General features: G+C 34.9%; 1 protein-coding gene and 1 pseudogene across 8 annotated transcripts in view; both read left to right on the top strand.

Moving 5' to 3' along the window:
* The window catches only part of Ncoa1 (nuclear receptor coactivator 1), a 238,080-nt gene that overhangs the window by 194,065 nt on the left and 20,044 nt on the right, over positions 1-23,971 (top strand). For all 8 annotated transcript variants that reach the window (XM_078029572.1, XM_078029574.1, XM_078029573.1 and 5 more), the window contains 5 exons: positions 4,922-5,039; positions 6,602-6,770; positions 8,854-9,168; positions 18,645-18,746; positions 19,660-20,062. In XM_078029572.1, coding sequence (XP_077885698.1) covers positions 4,922-5,039; positions 6,602-6,770; positions 8,854-9,168; positions 18,645-18,746; positions 19,660-20,062 — 1,107 coding nt within the window. The remainder of the gene's footprint in view (positions 1-4,921; positions 5,040-6,601; positions 6,771-8,853; positions 9,169-18,644; positions 18,747-19,659; positions 20,063-23,971) is intronic.
* Positions 9,590-10,336, top strand: LOC101973798 (mitochondrial import receptor subunit TOM6 homolog pseudogene; annotated as a pseudogene).

The raw sequence follows: 23,971 nt of genomic DNA, 5'->3' as shown, positions 1-23,971 counted from the left end.
GGATTAACATCATTAAAGCAAGTGAAAAACCTCCTCAGTTGGTATTTTTTGTTGTTTGAACACACACATTCTGGGATGATTATTTTTTAAAATCCTATTAACATGTAGTATATTAAAAATTTTTGTATAGTTATGGCTGGGGATATAGCTCAGTTGGTAGAGTGCTTACTTCTCATGCACAAATGCTCTGGGTTCAATCCCCAGCACCACAAAAAAAGAAAAAAAATCATGTAGCTGTAAAGATAATGAGTTTCACATATAACATTTTTAGGTTTTGGGGTTACATTGTGTGTGTATGTGTGTGTGTGTGTTAAGTAATTAAGATACAGGCTCCTGGAGCTGGGGCCATAGCTCAGTGATAGAATGCCTGCCTCGAATGTGTGAGGCACTGGGTTCAATCCTTAGCACCACGTAAAAATAATAATAATAATAATAAAAAGATACAGTCTTCTGCATTCAAAACAACACCAAAGAAATGTGTAATGAAAAGTCTCTTCATGGGGCTGGGGATGTGGCTTAAGCGGTGGTGCGTTCGCCTGGCATGCACAGGGCGCTGGGTTCGATCCTCAGCACCACACTAGGAATGGAGTGAAGATGTTGTGTCCACTGAAAACTAAAATAAATAAATAAATAAATAAAGATTGAAAGATTCTCTCTCAAAAAAAAAGAAAAGTCTCTTCATGAACTTTGGATGGTATAGAGGGGAGAATGGGGCAGTGGGGATGGGAAGGACAGTAGAATGAGACAGACATTATTACCCTATATACATTACTGATGTGACTCTGCACCATGCACAGCAAGAGGAAGGAGAAGTTGTGTTCCATTTGTGTACAATGTCAAAATGCATTCTACTGTCATGTATAACTAACTAGAGCAAATTTAAAACTTTAAAAAAAATAAATTAAAAGTCTCTTCATTCTAAGAGCTATATTATGTTTTCTCTGTAAAAGAAATGTATAACATGCACAGACTTCCCTTTTTTATACCAATAGTGTCATACTATACATTCAGTGTTCTGTATCTTAGATCCCTTTACTTGGCTACCATTGTATATCAGCATGAAAAGAAGTTCTTTATTCTTTTTATAGCTTGTCCTTATTTCCTATACCAGAAGGTAACTTAACTTTACTTAACTAGTTGCCTAATGATAAGCACCTTTTGCTTATCATTAAGGATATAATGAGTTACCTTATAGAGATAACTTACCACTCCTGAGTATATATCTCAAAATGAAGTTCTTAATAGAATATCTGAGTCAAAGATAGATAGATACATACATATATACATACATACATACATTTATACATATACATACATGCTCCCCAGTGGCCCTTCTCAGATTATATTAACTGGTAGTTAATATTTCTATTTCCATATATCCTTCTCAGTACTTTTAATTGTGCATTTTCTCAACTTTATCAGTTGATATGTTTTTTCCCAAGTCTCTCAGGGTAGTGAGATACTTTTAATGATATTTCTTTTATTATGAATTAAGTTGTTTTATGTGGCTTCTTTGACATTTACCAGTTGTGTTCTTGGGTTTTTATCTTACCAATTTAGAGAATTTTTTATTAGAGACTCTTTGTCTACATGCTATTTTTAAAAAAATAAAACACTGTAAGTACTGTGCACAGATAGTTGCCAAATGTAGCACAAAACTGAGCCAGAAAATTCCTTTTCAACAGCTGAAGAAAATTAACTGCGAACATGAAAATAAATAAATAACTCCATCAACCAAGGCATAGAATGTACAAAAGCCAGCCTCCTAGTTAAGACAATGCCGTCTACTTGGTGTACAGAAAATTTTTAAACTATTTGATAAAATAATTTTTTCTGGGTTCAATATGGCTAATGGGGATATAAAATTTTCCTTTTAGCCAGATTTTAAATTGAGAAAATATAATGTTGAGCATTTTATGATAACAGATAATATCAAGTGTGCATGCTACTCTAGCCCCATACTGGGGAGGCTGAGGCAATTGAGTACAGCCTGGGAACATAAGTGAGACCTCAACTCAAAAAATAATAATAGCGGGGGCTGGGGATGTGGCTCAAGCGGTAGCGCGCTCGCCTAGCATGCGTGCGGCCCGGGTTCGATCCTCAGCAGCACCACATACCAACAAAGATGTTGTGTCCGCCAAGAACTAAGAAAAAAATAAATAAATGTTAAAATTCTCTCTCTCTCTCTCTCTGTCCCCCTCTGTCTCTCACTCTCTCTTTAAAAAAAAAAAAATAATAATAATAATAATAGCAACAACGAATGTTAATTACCCGGTGAAAGATCCCGAAGGGCTTCTTTTCTACTATTTCAGCTGCCTCTCTTGCAAAAATTACTGGGCTTTTTTTTACATGTATACATACTTATTCATATTTGTAGTAGAAACACAATCATGACCCAAACTAGGAGATTATATTCCAAGGACAAAGAGAGAACTTGTGTATTTCCTCATTAATGCCATCAAACCCTCAAATTTTTTATAGAAGGCATTTTCTAAAGGAAGTCCAAAAGTTTGAAATTAGTGCAAGAATAAAAACCAACTTCCTTTAAACAGCCTATGCAAAAACAAAAACAAAACTTTTAATTGAATCAAAGCTTAATTGGTTTGGTTTGTTTGTTTGGTTGGTTGTTTTTAGTTTTTTGTTTTTGATTATTTGTTTGCCTACTACACATCAAATTTAGCATATTAATCCTGTTTTGGAAATATTTTATCTAAGTTTGTAACATTTCCCATCAAGACTTGTAAATGCCCTGTTATAACAGTGGGATCTATTGTTTTATATGTGTGCATGCACTTAATATAAGTTAGATTTCTTAAGGAGATTAGGAAGATTGAGGAGTTAATATGTGGATCAGAGCAATGGGACAACTTTAGATAATCTCTGACCGGTTTCCTAATTATGATAATGATAGGAATTAAGTAATTTAATTTCCATCACCATGGTCATTGTTTTAGTTTGATTATTTTTGTTTGTTGTATTTTTCAGCATCCTTACAGAATTTGATTTCTCTAGTATTTGTTATCATAGAAATCAGTTTAATTGAAAGCCATAATTATGTTCATTTAAAAGTGAATGTAGGACTAGGGTTGTAGCTCAGTGGTGGGGTGCTTGCCTAGCACATGTGAGAGGCCCTGGGTTTGATCCTCAGCACCATATAAAGATAAATAAAGAAGAGGCTGGGGCTATGGCTCAGAGGTAGCGCACTTGCCTGGCATGTGTGAGGCCCTGGGTTTGATTCTGAGCACCACATATAAATAAATAAAATAAAGACGAATCAACAATTAAAAAAAATTTTTTAAGATAAATAAATAAAATAAAAGTATTGTGTCCATCTACAACTAAAAAAAATATAAAGTGAATGTGTTTGTAGGGATTTTTATTTATACTAAATATTACATGTATTTCACATAAAAGTGAGCCTAATGTGTTTTGCATAATTTTTTCAGATATACTTAAATCCACTTATTTCGTATTCACTAGAATGAAAAATTCTACATAACTCTTCTCTTGAAACTCTAAGCTAGACCGGAGGTGTAACTCAGCAATACAGTACTTGCCAATCTTGCATTCAGCTCTGGGTTGGATCCCTAGCACCTCAAGGACAATAACAAATTCAAAACGCTTTTAGCTTAAAAATTGCATTATTTACCTAGGACTGCTATAAAGAAATACATAGACTAGAGACTTAAACAACAGAAGTTTATATTCTTGCAATTCTGGAGGCTGGAAGTTGTAACGGGTTTGTTTTCTTCTGAAGCCTCTCTTTGGCCTGGAGATGACTGCTTTCTCTCTAGGCTGTGTTCTAATCTTCTTATAAAGAGTCTGGTCATGGATTGGGCTGTAATGATCCATTTAAAATGAATTGCTTCTTTAAAGACCCTGTCTCCAAATAGTCACATCTTGAGGTACAAGATATTAGGATTTCCACATATGAATTTGGAGGGACATGGTTTAACCCATAACAATGACCAGTTAACATAGATTCATTTTGGAAATTATAAATAACTGTTGTAAAAAGAAAAATAATCCTTACTCCTATTGCCTGAAATGAACCAAGGAGAAAATAGAAAGAGCTTCCCAGAATTTTTTCTATTAACATATATGAAGTAGTTTATAAAGATAGATTCATCCTGAACATAACGTCTTAGAATATGCTTTTTCTTTTTTCTTTAACATATATTATCAATAGGTATACCATAATTCATTAATCAGTCTCTAAATTTCTAATTTCAGGTTATGATTTTTTCCACTAATAGTTTTCCACTTAATAGTTAAGAGGTAATCATAAATTTTTCCAAAAATTTCTAAAGAAAAAAATTCCTAAAATGTATACACTGTTTTCTTCATTTACAAAACATAGTCCAACCTTTCCTCATGTGAGTATCATTATAAGCCTGAGTTGTTATACCATAATTATACAGCTATCTTCTTAGGGTAACAATTAGAGCCTTGTTCATTTGCTCAATATCCTCAAACTGCCATACCCTTTAGTTTCTATTTCTACCTTTTATTGACTGCATTTTATCTTTTGCTCTTAGTTCTCATTTCATGGTGATGACACTCTCTCTACATACAGTGTAGTGTAATATGCAATAGATTGAAAAAGTAGTTAACTGAAATTATTTACTTTTAAATTTACTTTTAAAATAAATAATTTCTGACAAAGTTCTTGATTCTCCTATGGTAATATCAACCTATGTACAAACTCAATTCTATATTTTCTTTTACTGAGAAATATTTTCTCACTTTCTCATTTACTTTTATATATAGCTACATTCTGGATAATTTATGTTTCTGAGTAAGTAACCTGTCATTGAAGTAATATTTTATAGGGAAAAAATCTCACAATTACACAATGTATTTTGAAAATATTGTCATTTTTATCTTTTATTGTGACAATGACCTTTTCTTCTTCAATCAGGATTGCCTGAACTGGAATTGGAAGCAATTGATAACCAGTTTGGACAACCAGGAACAGGTGACCAGATTCCATGGGCAAATAATGCTGTGACAGCTATTAATCAGAATAAAGCAGAAGAGTAAGTAATATATTTTATATTTTATAAAGTATCAAATACCAACCTCTAAGCCAAGAACTACTATTCCCAAATTGAATTCTTGTTTACATTGTATTTTGTGAGTTATACATTGATGTAAATGTTTAAGGGAGAAAAGAGAGGGTGAGGGAATACAGAATCAAGCAGATTAATTTACTACATGACAGAAGGGTAGTGTACATTGTGATCACCAAGAGATGGACATGGTATATAACTGTTGTTTTGTATTTCATCTATACTCCTTTGTTTTGATTACTGTAATATTCTTGGGACCTGTGGATGAATTGGCCTCAGCATAACAATTATATTGCCCTTAAGCTTTTAGTCATGTAATTATTTTGTCTAAAATTTCTCTTTGTTTGAAGGCATAAGGAAGGAAAGTACTTTCTACGTCTATTTAGTACTCTAATTAGAATTTAATTTCTTAATCCACATAGGCAGCTGTATTCCTTAGCACAGAGTATGTCTCATGCATGGCAACCAAAAGGAGACTAAATAGCTTTGAGTGTGGTTTAGAACTTTAACTTGGACTGGGTTCCCATTATAAACTGATACACTGGCTTTTCTTTTTCCTTTAACATATATTATCAAAGGGTCATCACTTTCCCACAGAAAGAGTTCTTATATTATTGTATTAGTGTAATTAGAATTAGTATTACTTTCTATATTTTTCTAAGTTTTATTTTTTCTATATTTCTACATATAATAATTTTCTGTATGTTTCTAAGTTGATATCACTTTGGATTAGATACATATTTTCTACAAATCAACAGTTTGTTTTGTTGCTTCATGCCTACCATGTTTCATTTTTCTAGTTTGATTTCTTTCATATATGTTAATTGTGTCATGCTGTCAATAGGATTTGATCATCTTTTGGGGAAGCAAAACCAGGGATTAAATTCAGGGGCACTTAATCATTGAGCCACATCCTCAGCCCTATTTTGTATCTTATTTAGAAGCAGGGTCACACGGAGTTGCTTAGTTTCTTGCTTTTGCTGAGGCTGGCTTTGAACTCACGATCCTCCTGCCTTAGCCTCCCAAGCCACTGGGATTATAGGAATGCACTACCGTGCCTGGCATGATTTGATCATATTTGAAAGTAAAATAATATTTGTTTTGATTATACTTCAGTTATTAATAATTGATGGTATAGAATAAATAAATAAATCTGAGTATAGGCCAAATGACTTTTCTGAGTTTTTATCTTATTTTTATTTTTTTACTTTTGTTGAAAATTATTTTCCCTTAATTATGTTTGTTCCCTTTTTCAGGATATTTCTGTAAGCTAATATGAAGAATTTAGAAACAAAGTTTGATGATTGACAAAAGAATGAAATGTATTCAAGCTGTATATACTGATGTTCTTTTAATTTCTGTACATTAAGCATGGAACATTTTATCGAATTAGAATTTATTGCCAAGCATTTCAACAGAAAATTTTCTAGAACCAGATTTGTACCTATATGTGTGTATTTGCATTCGTAATATTGAATAATTTTTTGCTGTTTCATTTTGAAACTTTCTTAAATCTTTTGATTCTGCAGCCAGTGTATCAGTTCACAATTAGATGAGCTTCTCTGTCCACCAACAACAGTAGAAGGAAGAAATGATGAGAAGGCTCTTCTGGAACAACTGGTGTCCTTCCTCAGTGGCAAAGATGAAACTGAGCTTGCTGAACTAGACAGAGCACTGGGAATTGACAAACTTGTTCAGGTATTTATTACAGTTGGCATTAATTAAACAGTGCAACCCTGAGAAACCAGAAAGTGACTTTTTGTTGTTGTTGTTCTGGACATTGAACTTGGGGCCTCATGCATACTAGGTAAGCACTCTCCCACTGAGCCACATCCCCAGAAAGTGATTTTTAAGCAAGATTTTTCAGTATCATCCCCACCCTGCTTTAGCCGTTTTATAATTTACCCCTTATTGAATTTATCAAAATACATAATAAAGGAGTTGAGGGTTTAGCTTAAGGATTTTAACACTTGCCTAGCATGTTCAAGGCCCTGAGATCAGTCCTGGGCCCTGAAAAAAAAAAAAAAACACACACACACACACATACACACACAATAACTAATGGGCTTTTTAAACAAAAAAAAGTACCATGATCATTAGAATTAGAATGCCTTAGTTTTTCACTATGGATCAGAATCTTACAAGCTCTAGCTAGAATAGATTCCAGATTTATATCATCACTTCTTATTTTAGAACTAAATTTATCCTTCTTCATGCTTTTTTTTTTGGTGCATTATAATTGTACCTTATAGTGGGCTTAATTGTTATATTCTATTCGTACATGTACATAACATAATTTGGTTAATTTCATTGTCCAGTACTTCCATTTTCCCTCCCCTCCCAGCCCCATTGGCCCCTTTCTTGCGATCTTTCCTCCTCCCAAACTCATTTTTTTCTTTTCTTCTCTCTTCTTTCTTTTTTTTTTTTTTTCTTTACATCTCTCTAGCTTGCACAGAGGAGAGAAAACATATAACCTTTGATTTTCTGAGTCTGGCTTCCTTCACTTAACATAATGCTTTTAAGTCCCAACTATTTTCCTGTAAATAACCCAATTTTGTTCTTTTTAATGGATCAGTAAAATTCCATTGTGTTTTGTGTATGTATGTATGTGAATATATATATATATATATATATAAAATGTGCCACATTTTCTTTATCCATTCACCTATTGATCAACACATAGGCTGGTTCCATGATATGGCTATTGGGAATTGTGGTCTTCAACCTACATATGTTCCATGATATTTCAACATCCTATTTAGCATTTTTCATGTTGTAAGGTTATAAAATGAATTTAATGCATTTTTTCTTTAATGGTACTGGGGATTGAACTGAGGGCCTTGCTTATACATGGCAAGCACTGACCTATATTCCCAGCCCTTTTTAAATTTTATTTTGATACAAGGTCTTACTAAGTTGCCCAGCTGGCCTTGAATTTGTGATCCTCCTTCCTCAGATTCCCAAGAAGCTGGGATTAAAAATTTTATGGTATGTGGCCATGCCCAGCTTATGACCAGCATTTTTTCAGTGGAAATGAGTGTAAAATACAGTGTCAGAATGCATAGCCCATAAAAAGGGCAAGGTATGTTTCATGAAATACACACACACACACACACACACACACACACACACACACGCTCTCCCTGTCTGTCTCTGTCTCTCTCTCATTCTCTGCCACACACACACACCAGATCACAATTTAAATTACATTTCTTGCAGTGAGTACAGTTATAACATTTGAAAGATGAAACTCTATGGTCTTATGTTACTTTTAGCTATGGATTTTTTTCAAATAAGGTAAAAGATTGGATTCTATTTGAGAGAAAAATGCCTGAACATATATAAAAGAGTCATCTCTGATTTCAAGCCCCACTTCTAAACTTAGGTGGTTAGCTTTAATCAAATTATTTACTCTGATTTAAAGACTTTGAGTTTTATGTTAACTTATTAAATGTAAAGTTCATTGCTTCTTAGACTTTTCATTGAAGTTCTTTTCAAACTTGTGACTTCACTTCATTGATTTAGGTCCTTTATTTTAATCATATTCTCATCTCTGCTGATATTTAAAGCATCTTAGTTTATCCGTTATTTCATTTCAAAAGCAACTTTCACAAATGATTTCTTTAGGTGACAAACTTTTAGAGAGCAGGAATTCAGAATGAATATATTATGATGACACTTTCTAGAGATAACGTGCTTACAGATCCAAAATTATATAGCAACACATGTCATTTATTGGCAGAAATGTATTTGCAAAGTGTTCTGCCTTCTTTCTTGACAGGGCGGTGGATTAGATGTATTATCAGAGAGATTTCCACCACAGCAAGCAACACCACCTCTAATGATGGAAGAAAGACCCAACCTCTATTCACAGCCTTACTCTTCTCCTTCTCCTACTGCCAATCTCCCTAGCCCATTCCAAGGCATGGTCAGGCAGAAACCTTCACTGGGGACTATGCCTGTTCAAGTAACACCTCCCAGAGGTGCTTTTTCACCTGGCATGGGTATGCAGCCCAGGCAAACTCTAAACAGACCTCCAGCTGCACCTAACCAACTTAGACTTCAACTACAACAGCGGTTACAGGGACAGCAGCAGGTGAGTGCTCTCCTCCAACAGTTCATACTTTTCAAAGGTTTGTGCCAAATATTCTTGTAGTAAGAGAGCCCTGTTGCTACAACAAAGGTGTGAAGTCTATTCCCAGACTTCCATGAAAGACTCAAAGAACCAAACTTGGTCTACTAAGATGAAAGATTCTTTTATTTGGTTAAAAATGATTGACTCATAGCAAAGCACTTTGAGTCCTACAACTTAAAAGCAATCTAATTTTTGTTTTCTGAGATACAAATTATTTAGATTGGACATCATGCAATTATTAATTAATAAAGAGAAACATCTTAATATACAAAATAGAACAACCAGAAATTCTACTTATGATTGTTGGAACTGAAAATAAGGTTTGTTTATGTTATTTGAAATTGGTGAGATGGATGTCTAATGATATTATTACAAAAGAAGAATGGAGAAAGGATACAAGTTTGGGAGTCTGGAAATTGTAATGGTTAATTTCTCCCATGTCAGAAAATGAGTATATATAGTGGCATAAATATTTAAGATTGCATACACAGCAGACATGTGGATAATTATCAGGGACCAAAGGAAAAAAATGTATTTGTGGGAAGTGGGGTTGTGAATTGTTGCTTTCTTGTTATCAGTCCTTCTCTATTCTTTTTAACCACATGGGTGTATTGCTTTGGGTTTGCGGAAAAGTGTTTAAAGAAATTCTCTGGAACCTTCCTAATTTAGGAAGCAAGAGAATTAAGGAATAAATTATATCAGAGAGGCATTATTATATAATGGTTCTAAGAGTTAGCTCTAGGCATCCTGTAAGACTCTGCAGAGCTCACAGGTATTAATAGCTTCCAGCGGAGTCACCACGAGCATTGCCAGCTCAGCAAACGAAGCCCCCCAATTCCTTGGCAAGATAGGAGACTGGTTCTGGGGACTCTACTACTTTGCCACTGATAGGAATGATTTCCAGAGGAACTTGATCCTCATTTTCGGTCTCTTTGCTGCTGGTTTTTGGCTAACCAGGAACTTGAGTGACAATGACCTAATGGCACTTCAACCAAGGGTCTAGCCAAGTAGACAAATGAAATTCTCGTGCTATATCTCAAAAGTGAGACATGCTGCCAATGCATGAGTATTTATTAGGGTGCATACTTAGATGGAATATGTATGATCCAAAGAGGTTTGAGCTTCTCTCACAGCTGGGAAATATTCAGCATGATTGTGTTCCTCCATTAAGCTACCTGGTCTGGTATGTGTTTCAGCATACATCAACATCTCAGGTGGTCAGTGGGTGGTCAGAGGTTTGTGGTCCAATCAAACATTTGCCCCTAGATTTACAAGGTTGATGGTCTCTTTCTACCAAGGCCTTTTTTCTGTTTTAGTACATTCAAAAAAAAAAAACTTATAAGGAGTTGGAAAGTTATAAAATAATTTATGGGCTCTTTAGTGCATCCTTACATTTTGGTTCTTTTTTGTCCCTCAGGCTCTTTTGTGTCCAGCTCAGGAATTATTTATGAGTTGTTCGTTCTATATTTTAACAGAGTTTTTTTTTCCTTTTTTTCTAACTCAGTATCTCATAAAATTGTTGTCAGAATTAAATGAGTTAATAAAGAGCTTAGAAAAGCTCCGGGCTTATACTTCAACATTAATAAATGTCACCTATTATTATTTGTAAAAAATATATATATATATATTGTGCTATACCCAAACCTTCTAAAAACATCCTATAATTTGTGACCACCACAAGATGTGCCTTGATGGTAGCTGAAGTTTGATTGCCTGGCTGAATTCCATTCTATGCTCAGCATTCAGCCTCTGCCAAAGTATTGCCTCTGTTCTGTAAAGTTCTGTACATAGCTGAGTGTGGCAACACTCACCTGTAATCCCAGTGACTTGGGAGGCCAAGATAGAAGGATCAGAAGTTCAAGGCCAGCATAAGAAAATTAGCAAGACCCTAAGAAACTTAGTGAGACCCTATCTTAAAATAAAAAGGACTGGAGATGTAGCTCAGTGGTTAAGTGCCTCCAGGGATCAATCCCTGGTACCCATTCCTACCCACCCACACTGTACCCCCTCCCCCCCAAAAAAAAATTTCTGCACATAGTTCCTAGATTTAGGTAGGGGTGATCTTTGCTCTTGTCCCAAGGAATAATAATGATGTCCAAAGGAATAAATATTTAACAAATATATGAAATAAAAACCACATACACCAAAAAAAAAAAAAGTCATCTCTGATTTCAAGCCCTAGTTCTAAACTTAAGTGGTTAGCTTTAATCAAATTGTTTGCTCTTTTAAAGACTCTGATTCCTTGTCTATAAAAACAGTCTAATAAATAATTTCTTTACCTCATAGATAGTTATGTGGGTTAAAAGGAGTAAAGAATGTAAATGTGCCCACTCTACCTAAAGAGAGGAAAATGGTGGAAGAGAATAAGAGAAAGGGAGATACAAGACGGGGAAAATTCCTAAATGATAGAATAACAAAGAAATAATTTTCAAAATGCTGGGTGCTCAAAGAAGAATTAAGGGAAGAAACAAAAGAGAAATAAAGAGATGGAGTCATAATATGATTTGATGAATTAGTTGAAGATACACCACTTCTTGTTACAGCTTGCAATTTATTTTTAAATATATATTATTTTTTTTAGTTGTAGATGGGCACACAATATCTCTATTTCATTTTTACGTGGTGCTGAGGATCGAACCCAGTGCCTCACGCTTACTAGACAAGCACTTTACCACTGAGCCACAGCCCCAGCCCGCAATTCATTTTTCTGATAGAGAACACGATAATAAAATATCTTCTCCATACTTAATTTTTTTGCTAAATAAATTTGGAGGGTCATGCTAGATACCATGAGGAATACAAAAAGTAAAAGATACAAGCAACCGTAGGGTACTCGAAAACATACCTACTGAAAAAGTCAGATCCTACTGCAAGCAGCTTGTGATTAGATGCTAAAGTTAAAAGGTAGAGGAACGTGTAGGTATGCTGATTTCCTCATTTTACAGCTGAAGTCCTATATATACTGATTAAAGTTTAAGGTTCAGCAAGGAAGCCAGGCCAAAGATTGAGGTCAGATTCATGAATGAATAAAATGATGATTTATATTCAGTTAAGAGGGAAAAAATTGTTTTGCTTCCATTCATTTGTAAAGTAGCTGATCAGCAGATTGGCTTCCAAAGGACATACCTGAGATAAGGATGCCAAGAGATTGCTGCTGCTCTTTGCTTCCTTTAAATCCTCCTGGAGGATTGTCCAAAGTTTGGTGGCCTTGGTGGCCTAAGAGAGTGAAGTATCCTCCAGGTTGAAGAAATACAGAATTTTTAGCTCATTTTGTTTAGTTCCCTAGAAATGTCAGTATACAAAAACAACTTAATACTGCCAAATAAGACAATAACTCTGCTGCCTAACAAACCACATCATTTGGGCCTCCTCTTTGGGTTCTAGGCCTTAATTTCTTGCTCTTTTCAGCTCTACTTATACTATAGGTACTAGGGGTTTTGCATATGTATCCTCTTACAGGCTGACTGTAAACAGGTCTGATCAAGGCTTATCTGAGTCAGTATCTCAGTTAAGAGGCTTTTAGCAACAAATAAAGATAAAAGATCAATTCATAGTAGTGAAACAATAAAGAAAATATTCTGACTCAAATATTAAAACAATTCACAATAGAGGAGTTCCAGGTATGTTATCAGGGACCCAAGTTCTTTTTATCCTTTTGCTCTATAATCCTTGGTATCTGATGGTTACAAATATCACATACAATCAAAATTATATCTAACAGGAGAAAACAGATTCTTCTTTCCTGTCTATAGCTTTCAGAAGCATCTCTTTTTTTCAAAAGGCTCTTTTCCCAATCTATTTCACACCCCCACCCCCATAAAAAAGGAAAGGGATAAATAAAATGCCTGGTGAACCAGAATTGAATCACATTACATACCCTTAACCAGCTGCTGGGAAAAACTGATTTAAGAGTATTCATGGATTTCCCCTTGCTTGAATCATGTGATGTAGATGATCATCTAATAAACAGAATCCTATTCTGTCATCAGGGAAGAAAGGGAGAGTAACAGCTATTGTCAGGAGTTATATAGTACCTGACAAAATCAATAAATTATAGTTATTATATAGTTATAGTCATAGGTTTAAGTGATGAACTTAGATGGTCCATCTGCCCTTTCTCTTACCATATTTTCAGTGGCTCATACCAGAGTAGACAAAATAAAATAAAAAGGAAGTAGTCATTTGGAAATATAGATAGAAAAACTTTCTCAAAATTATATGCAAATAATGACTGCTGATGTAGAAAATCTAAGAGAAACTACAGGGAACTTAGAACAATAGAGAAATTCAGCAAAGTGTTTAGATAAAAGAACAAGAAATGAAAATTAATGGCAATTTTTTTACTAGCTGCAACCAATTAGAAAATGTAATTTTAAAATATAGTCACAATGTGTAAAACTTAGAAAATTATGAATCATAATTTAAAATTAAGATACAAATAAAAGATAGTTATGAATTGGAAAACTATTATAGAGATGGCAGTCATTCCAAAATTAATCAGTAAACTCATTGGATCTCCTATAAAATCTCAGCATGGAATTTCACAAATAAGTGCTAAATTTATTTTAGAAGCATCAATACAATCTTGAAGAAGAGTGAAGGTAAACTTTCTCTATCAGATATCAAGCAAGAAAAGTAAAACAATGTGGAACTGGCATAAGGATAGAAAGTTCTATGATTAGAACATATAGAGAGCCCAGAAGCACATCCAGACATAAAAAGACTCACTTAGGGGCAGAGGAGGTGGCAGTTAGTGGAAAGAGAGTACCTATGTAATAAATGCAAAAATGTGATAAATTAGGTCTTTCTCATGTATGATACGCAAAAATAAACTCTAGGTGTTTTAATGACCTGAAAGGGAATATAAGAGTATCTCTGTGGCCTCTTAAAAAAAGACATACAAGAAAAGGTTAATGGCTGCAATAAAATTTAAAATTTATAAGACAAGACACTATAAACAAAGTTAAAAGATAAACCACAGACTTAGAGAAGATATTTGAAACTCCACATAACTGATCAAAGAGTAGTATATAGAATATATCAGGTTCATAATGTGATGTTCATAATACACTTACCTTGTTGGATTGATGTTATCTCTTTACTTGCTGGTCATAGCCTCTCCTTCCTTTTCCTATACACAGGAGACTGTAAGCATCTCTTAGGTAAAAACTTAGCATTAGCATTAGTGCCTATTGATAAGCAAAGAGAAAAAAAGGGGATTACTCATATCTAAAATACTTTGTTTCTTTTTAGTGGATTTTAAAGAGATTGGTTTAAAAATAGATTGGAGTGCTGGGGCTGGGGTTCAGTGGTAGAGTGCTTGACTGGCATGCATGAAGCACTGGGTTCGATCCTCAGCACCATGTAAAAATAAAATAAAAGTACTGTGTCCACCCACAACTAAATATATATTAAAAATGGATATGGAAATTTTTTTTTAAATTTCTTTAGTTGAACCTGGACATAGTACCTTTGTTTTACTAATTTATTTATTTTATGTAGTGCTGAGGATCAAACTCAGTGCCTCACGTGTGTAAGGCAAATACTCATGAGCCACAACCCCAGCCCCTGAAAAAAATTTTAATTAAAAAATATATATGGGGCTGGGGTTGTAGCTCAGTGTAGAATATTTGCCTCATATGCATGAGGCACTGGGTTCATTCCTCAGCAACACATAATAAATAAATAAATTAATTAATTAATTAAAATAAAGCTATTTTGTCCATCTACAACTAAAATATATATATGCACATATGTATACACACACACCACATACAGAGGTACACACCTGCAATCCCAGCTACTCAGGAGGCTAAAGCAAGAGGATCACAAGATTGCAAGTTCAGAATCAGCCTTAACAGCTTGGCAAGACCCTGTCTCAAAATAAAAAGTAAAAAGAGTTTAGCTCAGAGCTAGTAGCCCCAGGAGTCAATCTCTAATACTGAAAAACAATAAATAAATAATATAAAAATAACTGGTTTCTTGGTCCTAAGTGTATCTCATTAACTAGAATATGGTACCCAAGGGTTAAAAAAAAAGTTCTAAAATTTTAAATGTGATTGTACATTTATGAATAATCCCTCACTGAGGGGAGAGGAATGAAAGACATCCTAGGAAACCAGTTGAGCTATATTTGTTGAGACTTTAAAAAACAGCAAAAAAAAAAAAAGAAAGAAAGAAAGAAAGGAACTAGTGATTAAGAAGTAATATACATTTATAAGCCTTAGGTGTAGGTACTGTCTCTACCTCCAATGGGCAAAGACCAAGAAATATGTCCCTAATACCAATTAAAGACTTCTAAAGTTCTACTTTGGGAAAAGGACAGCAGCAAAGATAGGTAGACTTGCTACTTGCAGAAGACAACACAATACTGGCCCAGACACACATACAAAAATTATTTTTCTGCTCCAGTTTTGTTTTATCATTTTCTAGCAAAGAACATGGTCTTCATTACTACCAAGAGAAGAATAATATAAAGAAGGAGTAACAACTAAAACAGATTTTTTAAAATATGGTATTTTTAGTCATCTTAAAACAAGTCTAGTCCTGATGCATTGGGTACCAAAGGAAGCCATGGATCTCATAAAAGAACCATCACTGATAATCCTTTGTATATTGTAGAGAATAGAAGAAAATAGAAGTGACCAGAAAATAGAAGTAGGACCGAAGGCAGAAAATACAGGGAAGCAGATTTCACCTCCAAACTTTATGTAATAAAAAATTGCCTATTAAGAGAATAGCTACTTATTGACACTTGCCTGTAACCCAGCAACTGAGGAGATTGAAGTGAGGATAACAAGTTTGAGGCCAGCCTCACCTCAGCAACTTAGCAAGACTTCCGCAAAATAAAAAAGGGATGAGGACGTAGCTTAGTGATAAAGTGCCCTGGGTCCAATCCCCAGTACCAAATAGCAAATAGGCTATTTCTCTCCCTCCTTTCTCCCTTCTTCTTCTTTTTCTTCTTCTTTCTTTCCTTTTCTTTCTCTTTTCTTTTTTTTTTTTTTTTAATGAGTTCTTGCTGTGTTACCCAGGCTGGTCCTGAACTCCTGAACACAAGGTGTTCTTCTTGCTTCAGCTTCTCCTGTAGCTTGTGACTACAAGGCATGTGCCACTGTGTCCAGGTAGAATATATGCTACTTTAAAAAACATTTTGTCTTGGCAAGAATCTGTGCCATGGCTGTATCAGGGTTTTCAACCTCAGCACTTTTAACATCTTGGGCTGAATAATTATTGTTTTGTGGGGACTGTCCTTGAAGATTGTTTAATAGCATCCCTGGCCTCTGCCACTAGAGATCAACCAAAAATGTCTTCAGACCTTGCCAAATGTCTGAATAGGACAGAAATTATCCCTGAAGGGGGCAGAATCATCCCTGGTTGAAAACCTCTAGGCTAGATAGTTGTCCTTTAGTGTTGCAGAAAAGGATGTCTTAGGTTGCTCCTTCTGTGCTGCTGTAGATAGCCTCACGTGTGCAGGTATCACACTATGCATCACAGTATTGTGTGCTAATCTCTGCCACTCAGCAGAGAGTTCCAGAAGATGGGGATTTGCTTACCTTGTTACCCTCCAAGCTTTATATAGTATCCAGAATATAGAGAATGTTTCAGTGAATCTTTATAAAATTAATTGGTTTATTTAAACATATCAGTGGTCTTTTGCGTTTAGGAAATGTGTAAGCTTTAAAAGTCCCTTTGACCTTTTTTTTGTCATCTTGATTTTTTTAAATGAATGTGAATGTTTTATACTATTCTACAATACCTGAAAATGGTAATTTTAATATTTACATTATATGAACTTTCTTCCCAAAATGGGTTTGGTTTCTGATTTAATGAGAGTCAGGAAAAAAAATGAAACCGGAATTAAAATTTGATCTATTTGGCAATGAGAAATTTAATCACTGTTCATAGTTCTTTGGATTCTTTAATAAACCTTTCATGGGCTTTTAAGTTAACATATAGTGTAACAAAATACATCTTATATAATCTATCAGTTGTAAAGTACCTATAAACATAAAACCATATAGAGATACATATATGCCTGTGGTACCAATTACTTGGCAGGAAGATCACTTGAGTCTAATACTAATAATATTATTACTGTTGTCTGTCCGGTTTATTGTCTCTTCTACTCCTTCTCCTTCCTCTTCCTTTTGCTGCTCCTTCTCATCCTCCTCTTCCCCTTTCTTTCTCCTTCACCTGCTCTCCCCTTCTCCCTCCCCCACCTCCTCCCTTCTTCTTTCTTCTTCTGTCTTCTTCTTAAGTAGGGATTTAACCCAGGGCCCTCTACCACACTGAGCTACATCCCCAGACCTTTTCTTTTTCCCTTTTCTTTTTTCTTTCTTTCTTTCTTTCTTTCTTTTTTTCTTTTTTTGGGGGGAGGGGCCTCACTAATTTCCTGAGGCTAGCCTCTAACTTGTGATCCTCCGGCTTCAGTCCCAAGTCACTGGGATTACAGGCATGCACCACTATGCCTGTATTCTTGTCAGGCATATTGTGGAAGAAATTTTTAAGCTATAGGTTGCTTACAGTGAAATCTCACTTCAAAGGATACTTTTTTTGTTACCCAAAAAAGTTAAGACATAACTATAACCTGAAAACCTAGCCTGATCTGGAATGATCTTCCAAGCCAATGTTCCATAGAAGATTGTTCTGGGATTTAGATGTTGGTAGTTATATAAGTCAAAAAAAAAAAAAAAAAACCCGGTTTGTGATAAATAAGTTGTATTGTATATCCCCTTCTTGGAGATGCACAATGTGCTTTGGCCAATTAAAGGCTTGTAAAATTGCTGCAGTAAATAAATCTGTTTCACCTTGTGTAACTCATCATTTCCAATACTTCATACAGCACAGCATGCTATTTTCCTGGCACATCTATTAATATCCTGCAGAACAATGTTCTTTAGAACACCAATTTGGGAAATGCTGGTAATTACTTCTTCTAGTTAAATAAATAATCCACTTTCTCAGACCATTTGTTTCTTACATAACTCTCTCAAACTAATAGTATCATGCTGGATTTTCCCCAAATATGTACCCATCAGGCATAGTTCCTCCAAGTGAGAATACCCTCATCAACTTGGAGTTTGTTTTTCAGACCTTTGCAGAATGTGCCCTTATTGTGCCCTTGCTTTTTTATTTTAACATCTAAGGCTAATTTTTCTTTTCCTCCATTATTGAACTTACTGAAACAACTATTAATATGCTTCAAAAGTACAATAAATATGTACATTTCCATGTGTGTTCTATTTTTAAGTGCTTTGCCGTATTTAGTGTTCTGGGGTAAATATTTACTACCCTATGGCAAATAAATATGGGAAAATGTTACTGAACCTGCAACACTAAAACTTTTTAGTAATCAATAATAAATTTGTGTTATTCTATTAAGCTATTCTATATGTGTACATGGAAATATGTCATTCTCTTTATGTCATTTTTCTTAGTTGCTACACCAAAACCGACACGCTATCTTGAATCAGTTTGCAGCAACTGCTCCTGTTGGCATCAACATGAGATCAGGCATGCAGCAACAAATTACACCTCAGGTAATGTGATGAAGCCACATTAGTAGTACTTATGTACTACTAATTAGTAGTACTTCTCTGGCCCAGGCAATATTGAAGTGTCAACGTGTTTTTAAAATGGCCTTTGAGGGGCTGAGGTAGTGGCTCAGTGGCAGAGCACTTGTCTGCCATGTGTGAGGCACTGAGTTCGATCCTCAGCACCACATATAAATAAATTAAAAATAAAAGTACATCAACAACTAAAAAATATTTTAAAAAATAAAAAAATAGTCTGTGAGCATCTTTTTATATTCTAATTTGTTATATATGACAGCAGAATGCATTACAGTTCATATTACACATATAGGGCACAATTTTTCATATCTCTGGTTGTATACAAAGTAGAGTCATACCATTCATGTCTTCATACATGTACTTAGGGTAATGATGTCCATCTCATCTTTTAATGATGTTTGTAGTAGTTTTCTTCTAGAGTGAATTAATAAGTCAACTGATATTTGATCCAAAGCCAAAGGGTTCTGTGTTTTGTTTTGTTGTTATTTTGTTAGTGTCATTCATTGTTAGGGGATACCAGATGACTATAGAGAAAACTCATTGCTGTACTGAATGGCACTAGTAATAAAAAGCTTCGGATATGAAACTGTATAAATGGGATCTGAAACCTAATAAAAACCCACTCACATTTCTCAGTTGCCTTAATTGCCTTCTATACTCTGTTCAGTCAAAACATGAGCATTTCTAGATTTTATTTATTTTAAAGATGCTCATGTATAAACTCAGAGCCATTGAGACTTTCAACTTTAAAAGAATTGGATGGCCTTCTGAGTGGTATCTAGTGTTCTCTCCCTACTTGATTTCCATGCATTTTTTAATATTTTTGCTTCAAATACTAACTAATGTTTTTAAATGATGTTATTTTTTTCCTCCTTCATAGCCACCTCTGAATGCGCAAATGTTGGCACAACGTCAGCGGGAGTTGTACAGTCAGCAGCACCGACAGAGGCAGCTTATACAGCAGCAGAGGGCCATGCTCATGAGGCAACAAAGCTTTGGGAACAACCTCCCTCCCTCATCTGGACTGCCAGTTCAAATGGGGAACCCCCGTCTTCCTCAGGGTGCTCCACAGCAATTCCCCTACCCACCAAACTATGGTACAAATCCAGGAACCCCACCTGCTTCTACCAGCCCATTTTCTCAACTGGCAGCAAATCCTGATGCAGCCTTGGCCACCCGCAACAGCATGGTGAACAGAGGCATGGCAGGAAACATGGGAGGACAGTTTGGCACTGGAATCAACCCTCAGATGCAGCAGAATGTCTTCCAGTATCCAGGATCAGGTACGAGGAGCACAACTGTATATTGCTTTTCTAAGTAAGACACCTCTATTAATACTCCAATAGGTGCAGGTCTTGCTTCATCTGCATTTCCACTCACTGACATTGAGGCATTGTGCTACAGAGGAAAGATGGTGGCAGGAGGTTCAGATTCTTGTCACTTAAATGGTTGAATGGTTTGAGCCTTATCTCTCTTTGATAGTTGAGATGAGTAAATTAGAGGATTTGTAAGGAATTGGCTGACTCTAAAGTTTTTAGTGTTTTGTATACAAAGTACTTTCTCTTATTTTTTTTTACTTTCTCATAGATTCCAATGAAAGCTAATTGACAAAATTTGCCTATAGTTTTTTTATTGTGTGATTTTTGTTTTTGATAGTTTATGTAAGGATAATGGATCTCTATAGAGTATCTTAGACTTCTCATTGGTGTTATCACCATTGGCTTCTTAGGTTGTAGCTTCCTGTCAGTGAACATTGTTTTGCCAAGTTTTATTTTTTTAAATCTTATATTTGTGTTGTCTTCTGTTCTCTTTGTCCTGGGTGATGATATGTTTTTTTCAATTTCTTTTCTATCACTTTTAGCTCCTAATAGGTACTGGTAGTGATGCACATTTAATTGATCCACCACGCTTAATCTAACTTTTATGCAAAATTAATGACCAGTTCCTGAAAAAATGATAATAAACCCAGATTATATAAATGAAAAGGGAAATGAAAATTTTAAAGCTGCTTAAAAGTGAATTTCAATGAGAAAGCTGCCATTTGACTTGCTGGGCAACATGTTAGCACCCGTAATCAGTATGTGTCTGATACCTAGATTTTTCTTCCAGACCAACTTTTTTTATCTTTATTTTTATTTTGTTTATTTTTTTAATGTGGTGCTGAGGATCGAACCCAGGGCCTTACACATGTGAGGCAAGCACTCTACCACTGACCTACCATCCCAGCCCCAGACCAACTTTTTTGATTGACAAAAAATTACTTTTCACAAAATAGGAATTTTTCTTAGACAAAGTCAGATTCATATTACAAACAAAACCGAGATGTTGGTACAGTAAAGAATGTAATAGTTTTATCCATTTGCAGGGAATGAAATGGCAAAGCTATCAATTCTTCCATAAACTCCTTCAAAATAATACTAGAAAAAACTTAGTTTTTTTCTGGAGAGAATAGTAACATTTAAAGATGCCGTGTTTTTAACTTCTTACTTTAAATTATAAATTTTCCCCAACATGATCAATGGTCTGATTAGAGGGCTGTAAGACCAGATTTTAAATTGGTACAAATTCAAGTTCTAGTTCTAGAAAATTTCTAACACTTTCAAAAAAAAAAACTTTCTCCAAAAAAAGTATTTTTTAAAAAATCAGCTTAAGGTAATCTAGATGCAAGGGCTCTGTGGCCTTTATAATTTTATGCTTTTACTGACAATTAATTTGCCACCCTAGAATACTAAAATATATGTCCCAACATTTTTCAGTGTTTGGTAAACTCTGGCCCATGAACCTAATCAGCCCATGCAGTTTTGTAAAGTTTCATTGGAACATAGCCATGCTCACTAGTTTTCAATGCTCACATTCATACTAGTTTATCTATGACTGGTTTCATAGAGTAGACTTGAGTAGTTGTTACAGAAACATTATACACTACAAAACCAAAAATATTTACTATCTGGCACTTAGTAGTAAGTTTGCTGATCCCTATACTAACTGGTGACAGTAAAACAAAAAGATCTGGCATCTTCCAGCTTACTATGGGCCCAAATTAAACAAAGGGACCTATAGATAAGAGTAATGGCAAAGTAAGTTTTCTTATATTTCTGAAAACAGAACTTTCCTAGACTGTCTTTCCATGATGATGAATATACAAGCACAGAATTAAACACAAATTGCTTTTTACAAGGATAATATTTGAAATAAGCATGAACGTTGTTACACTTCATGGCTTCCTTGCAGCCCATCCAGAGACCTCTCTTCTGTGGACTGCAGTGAACTTGCTACTCTGTATGCTCCTCATCATTGATCCTGGGCCTGCAGGGCCTTCTATATGCTAATGACTCCATTCTCTATGATCTCAGCTCATATGAACAGTTGTCCACTGGACAGATATGCTTGCATTTTCCACCAGCACTCCAAATTGTCCAAAGCTAGATTCATCAGCCCCATTTCTCCTTTACTCCATATCTCAGTGTTCCAGCTATAACAAATTTCTCAGGTTCTAAGAAAAAGCACATACCATATTCTCTTTTACTTCTGAGCCTTTGTACTTCCTGTACTCCATCTGAAATATCTTTCCCTTACCTGTCTCATTCCTGTTCCTCTCTCCTTTCAGATATATGTCCTGGAAGTCCATCCCTGATACTTCCAATCATAAACACTCACCATCCTGTATAATCAAATGTTATTCTCGCTGTCTTTTCTTTTAAATAGCAAGTTCCTTCCATGATCAAAGTGTGATCTTTTTAATCTTTGCTTCTCCAGTGCTTAGCACAGTGCTTTGGCAATGAATAGATGCTTAATGCGTAAAGAAGTGAATGAGGGACAGGGGTTGTAGCTTAGCAGTAGAGGGCTTGCCTAGCACGGGCGAGCCCTGGGTTCAATCCTCAGTACCACATAAAAATAAATAAATAATTAAAGATATTGTGTCAAAAAAAAAAAACCTAAAAAATAAATATTAAAAAAAAAAAATGAGGGGCCGGGGTTGTGGCTCAGTGGTAGAGTGCTTGCCTAGCATGCACAAGGCACTGGGTTCAATCCTCAGCACCGCATAAATGTAAAATAAAGATATTGTGTCCACCTAAAACTAAAAAGTAAATATTTTTTTTAAATGAATGAATGGAAGTATGAGTTCTAATTCTAGTTGCTCTTATCAGTTGGCTGCTGTGCTACTTATGGTCCAGCAGGGAGAGAGAGCATAGTCTAGACAAAGATAGAATTGTAGAATTTTTTAAGTAGAAGGAACTAGATTATCTGGCCCAAGGACTCCAAAGTTCAGTGTAGAAGGAGAATTGGGACCAGAACTATAACTCTCCCCCTAATTTATTATCCACAGGCTATTTCTTTCTACTAAAACTAGATCATCTCATAGAGGATTTTTAGGGCAGTGGAACTATTCTGTATGATACTGCAATGGTTTACACATGACATTACACATTTATTCAAACCCATAGAATGTCCAACACCAAGAGTGAACCTTTTTATGAACTAAGGTCTGAATGATAATTGGTATTAGTATACACTAGTTTTCATAAATTTTGACAAACATCCCTATGGGAGAAGCTATACATGTGAGGGGGGAGGGAATACATGGGAAATCTCTGTATCTTCCACTCAATTTTGCTTTGAACCTAAAACTTCTCTTTAAAAGTCTTTTTAAAAACAATAAAATTGGGGGCTGGGGATATAGCTCAGTTGATAGAGTGCTTGCCTTGCATGCATAAGACCCTGGGTTTGATCCCCAGTGCTACAAAAAATAAATAAATAAATAAATAAAATTGAGAAATGGGGGAAGTACTGGGGAGTGATATTGGCCAAATTATGTTGTTATATTTTGTGCATCTATGAATATGTATCAACAAATTCCATCAACATGTACAACTACACTGCACCAATAAAAATATGGAAAACAGTAAAAATAAAAGACCAATACTAACCACAAAAACAATGAAAATACAGGTCATGTAATAAGGAAGACTGTCCATTCTAACGTGGACATTTTGATGAAATGAAGCCAAAAGGAAATATCAAAAAGCATCCTGATAATATTTGGATCTTTTATTTATTTGGTTAACTTTGATTCGACAGAATAATATCCAGAATATGATAAGTATTTTCTCCCCCACACATCCATATTTATTCTCAAAGAAATTATTTCATCATAAATAAGATTAAAAATACATTAACTACAAAACAAGTAA

The sequence above is a fragment of the Ictidomys tridecemlineatus genome, chromosome 12, assembly GCF_052094955.1.
Source record: "Ictidomys tridecemlineatus isolate mIctTri1 chromosome 12, mIctTri1.hap1, whole genome shotgun sequence".
NCBI lineage: Eukaryota > Metazoa > Chordata > Mammalia > Rodentia > Sciuridae > Ictidomys > Ictidomys tridecemlineatus.
Note: the sequence above shows the minus strand (reverse complement) of the source record. Positions and strands in the feature narration are given on the sequence as shown.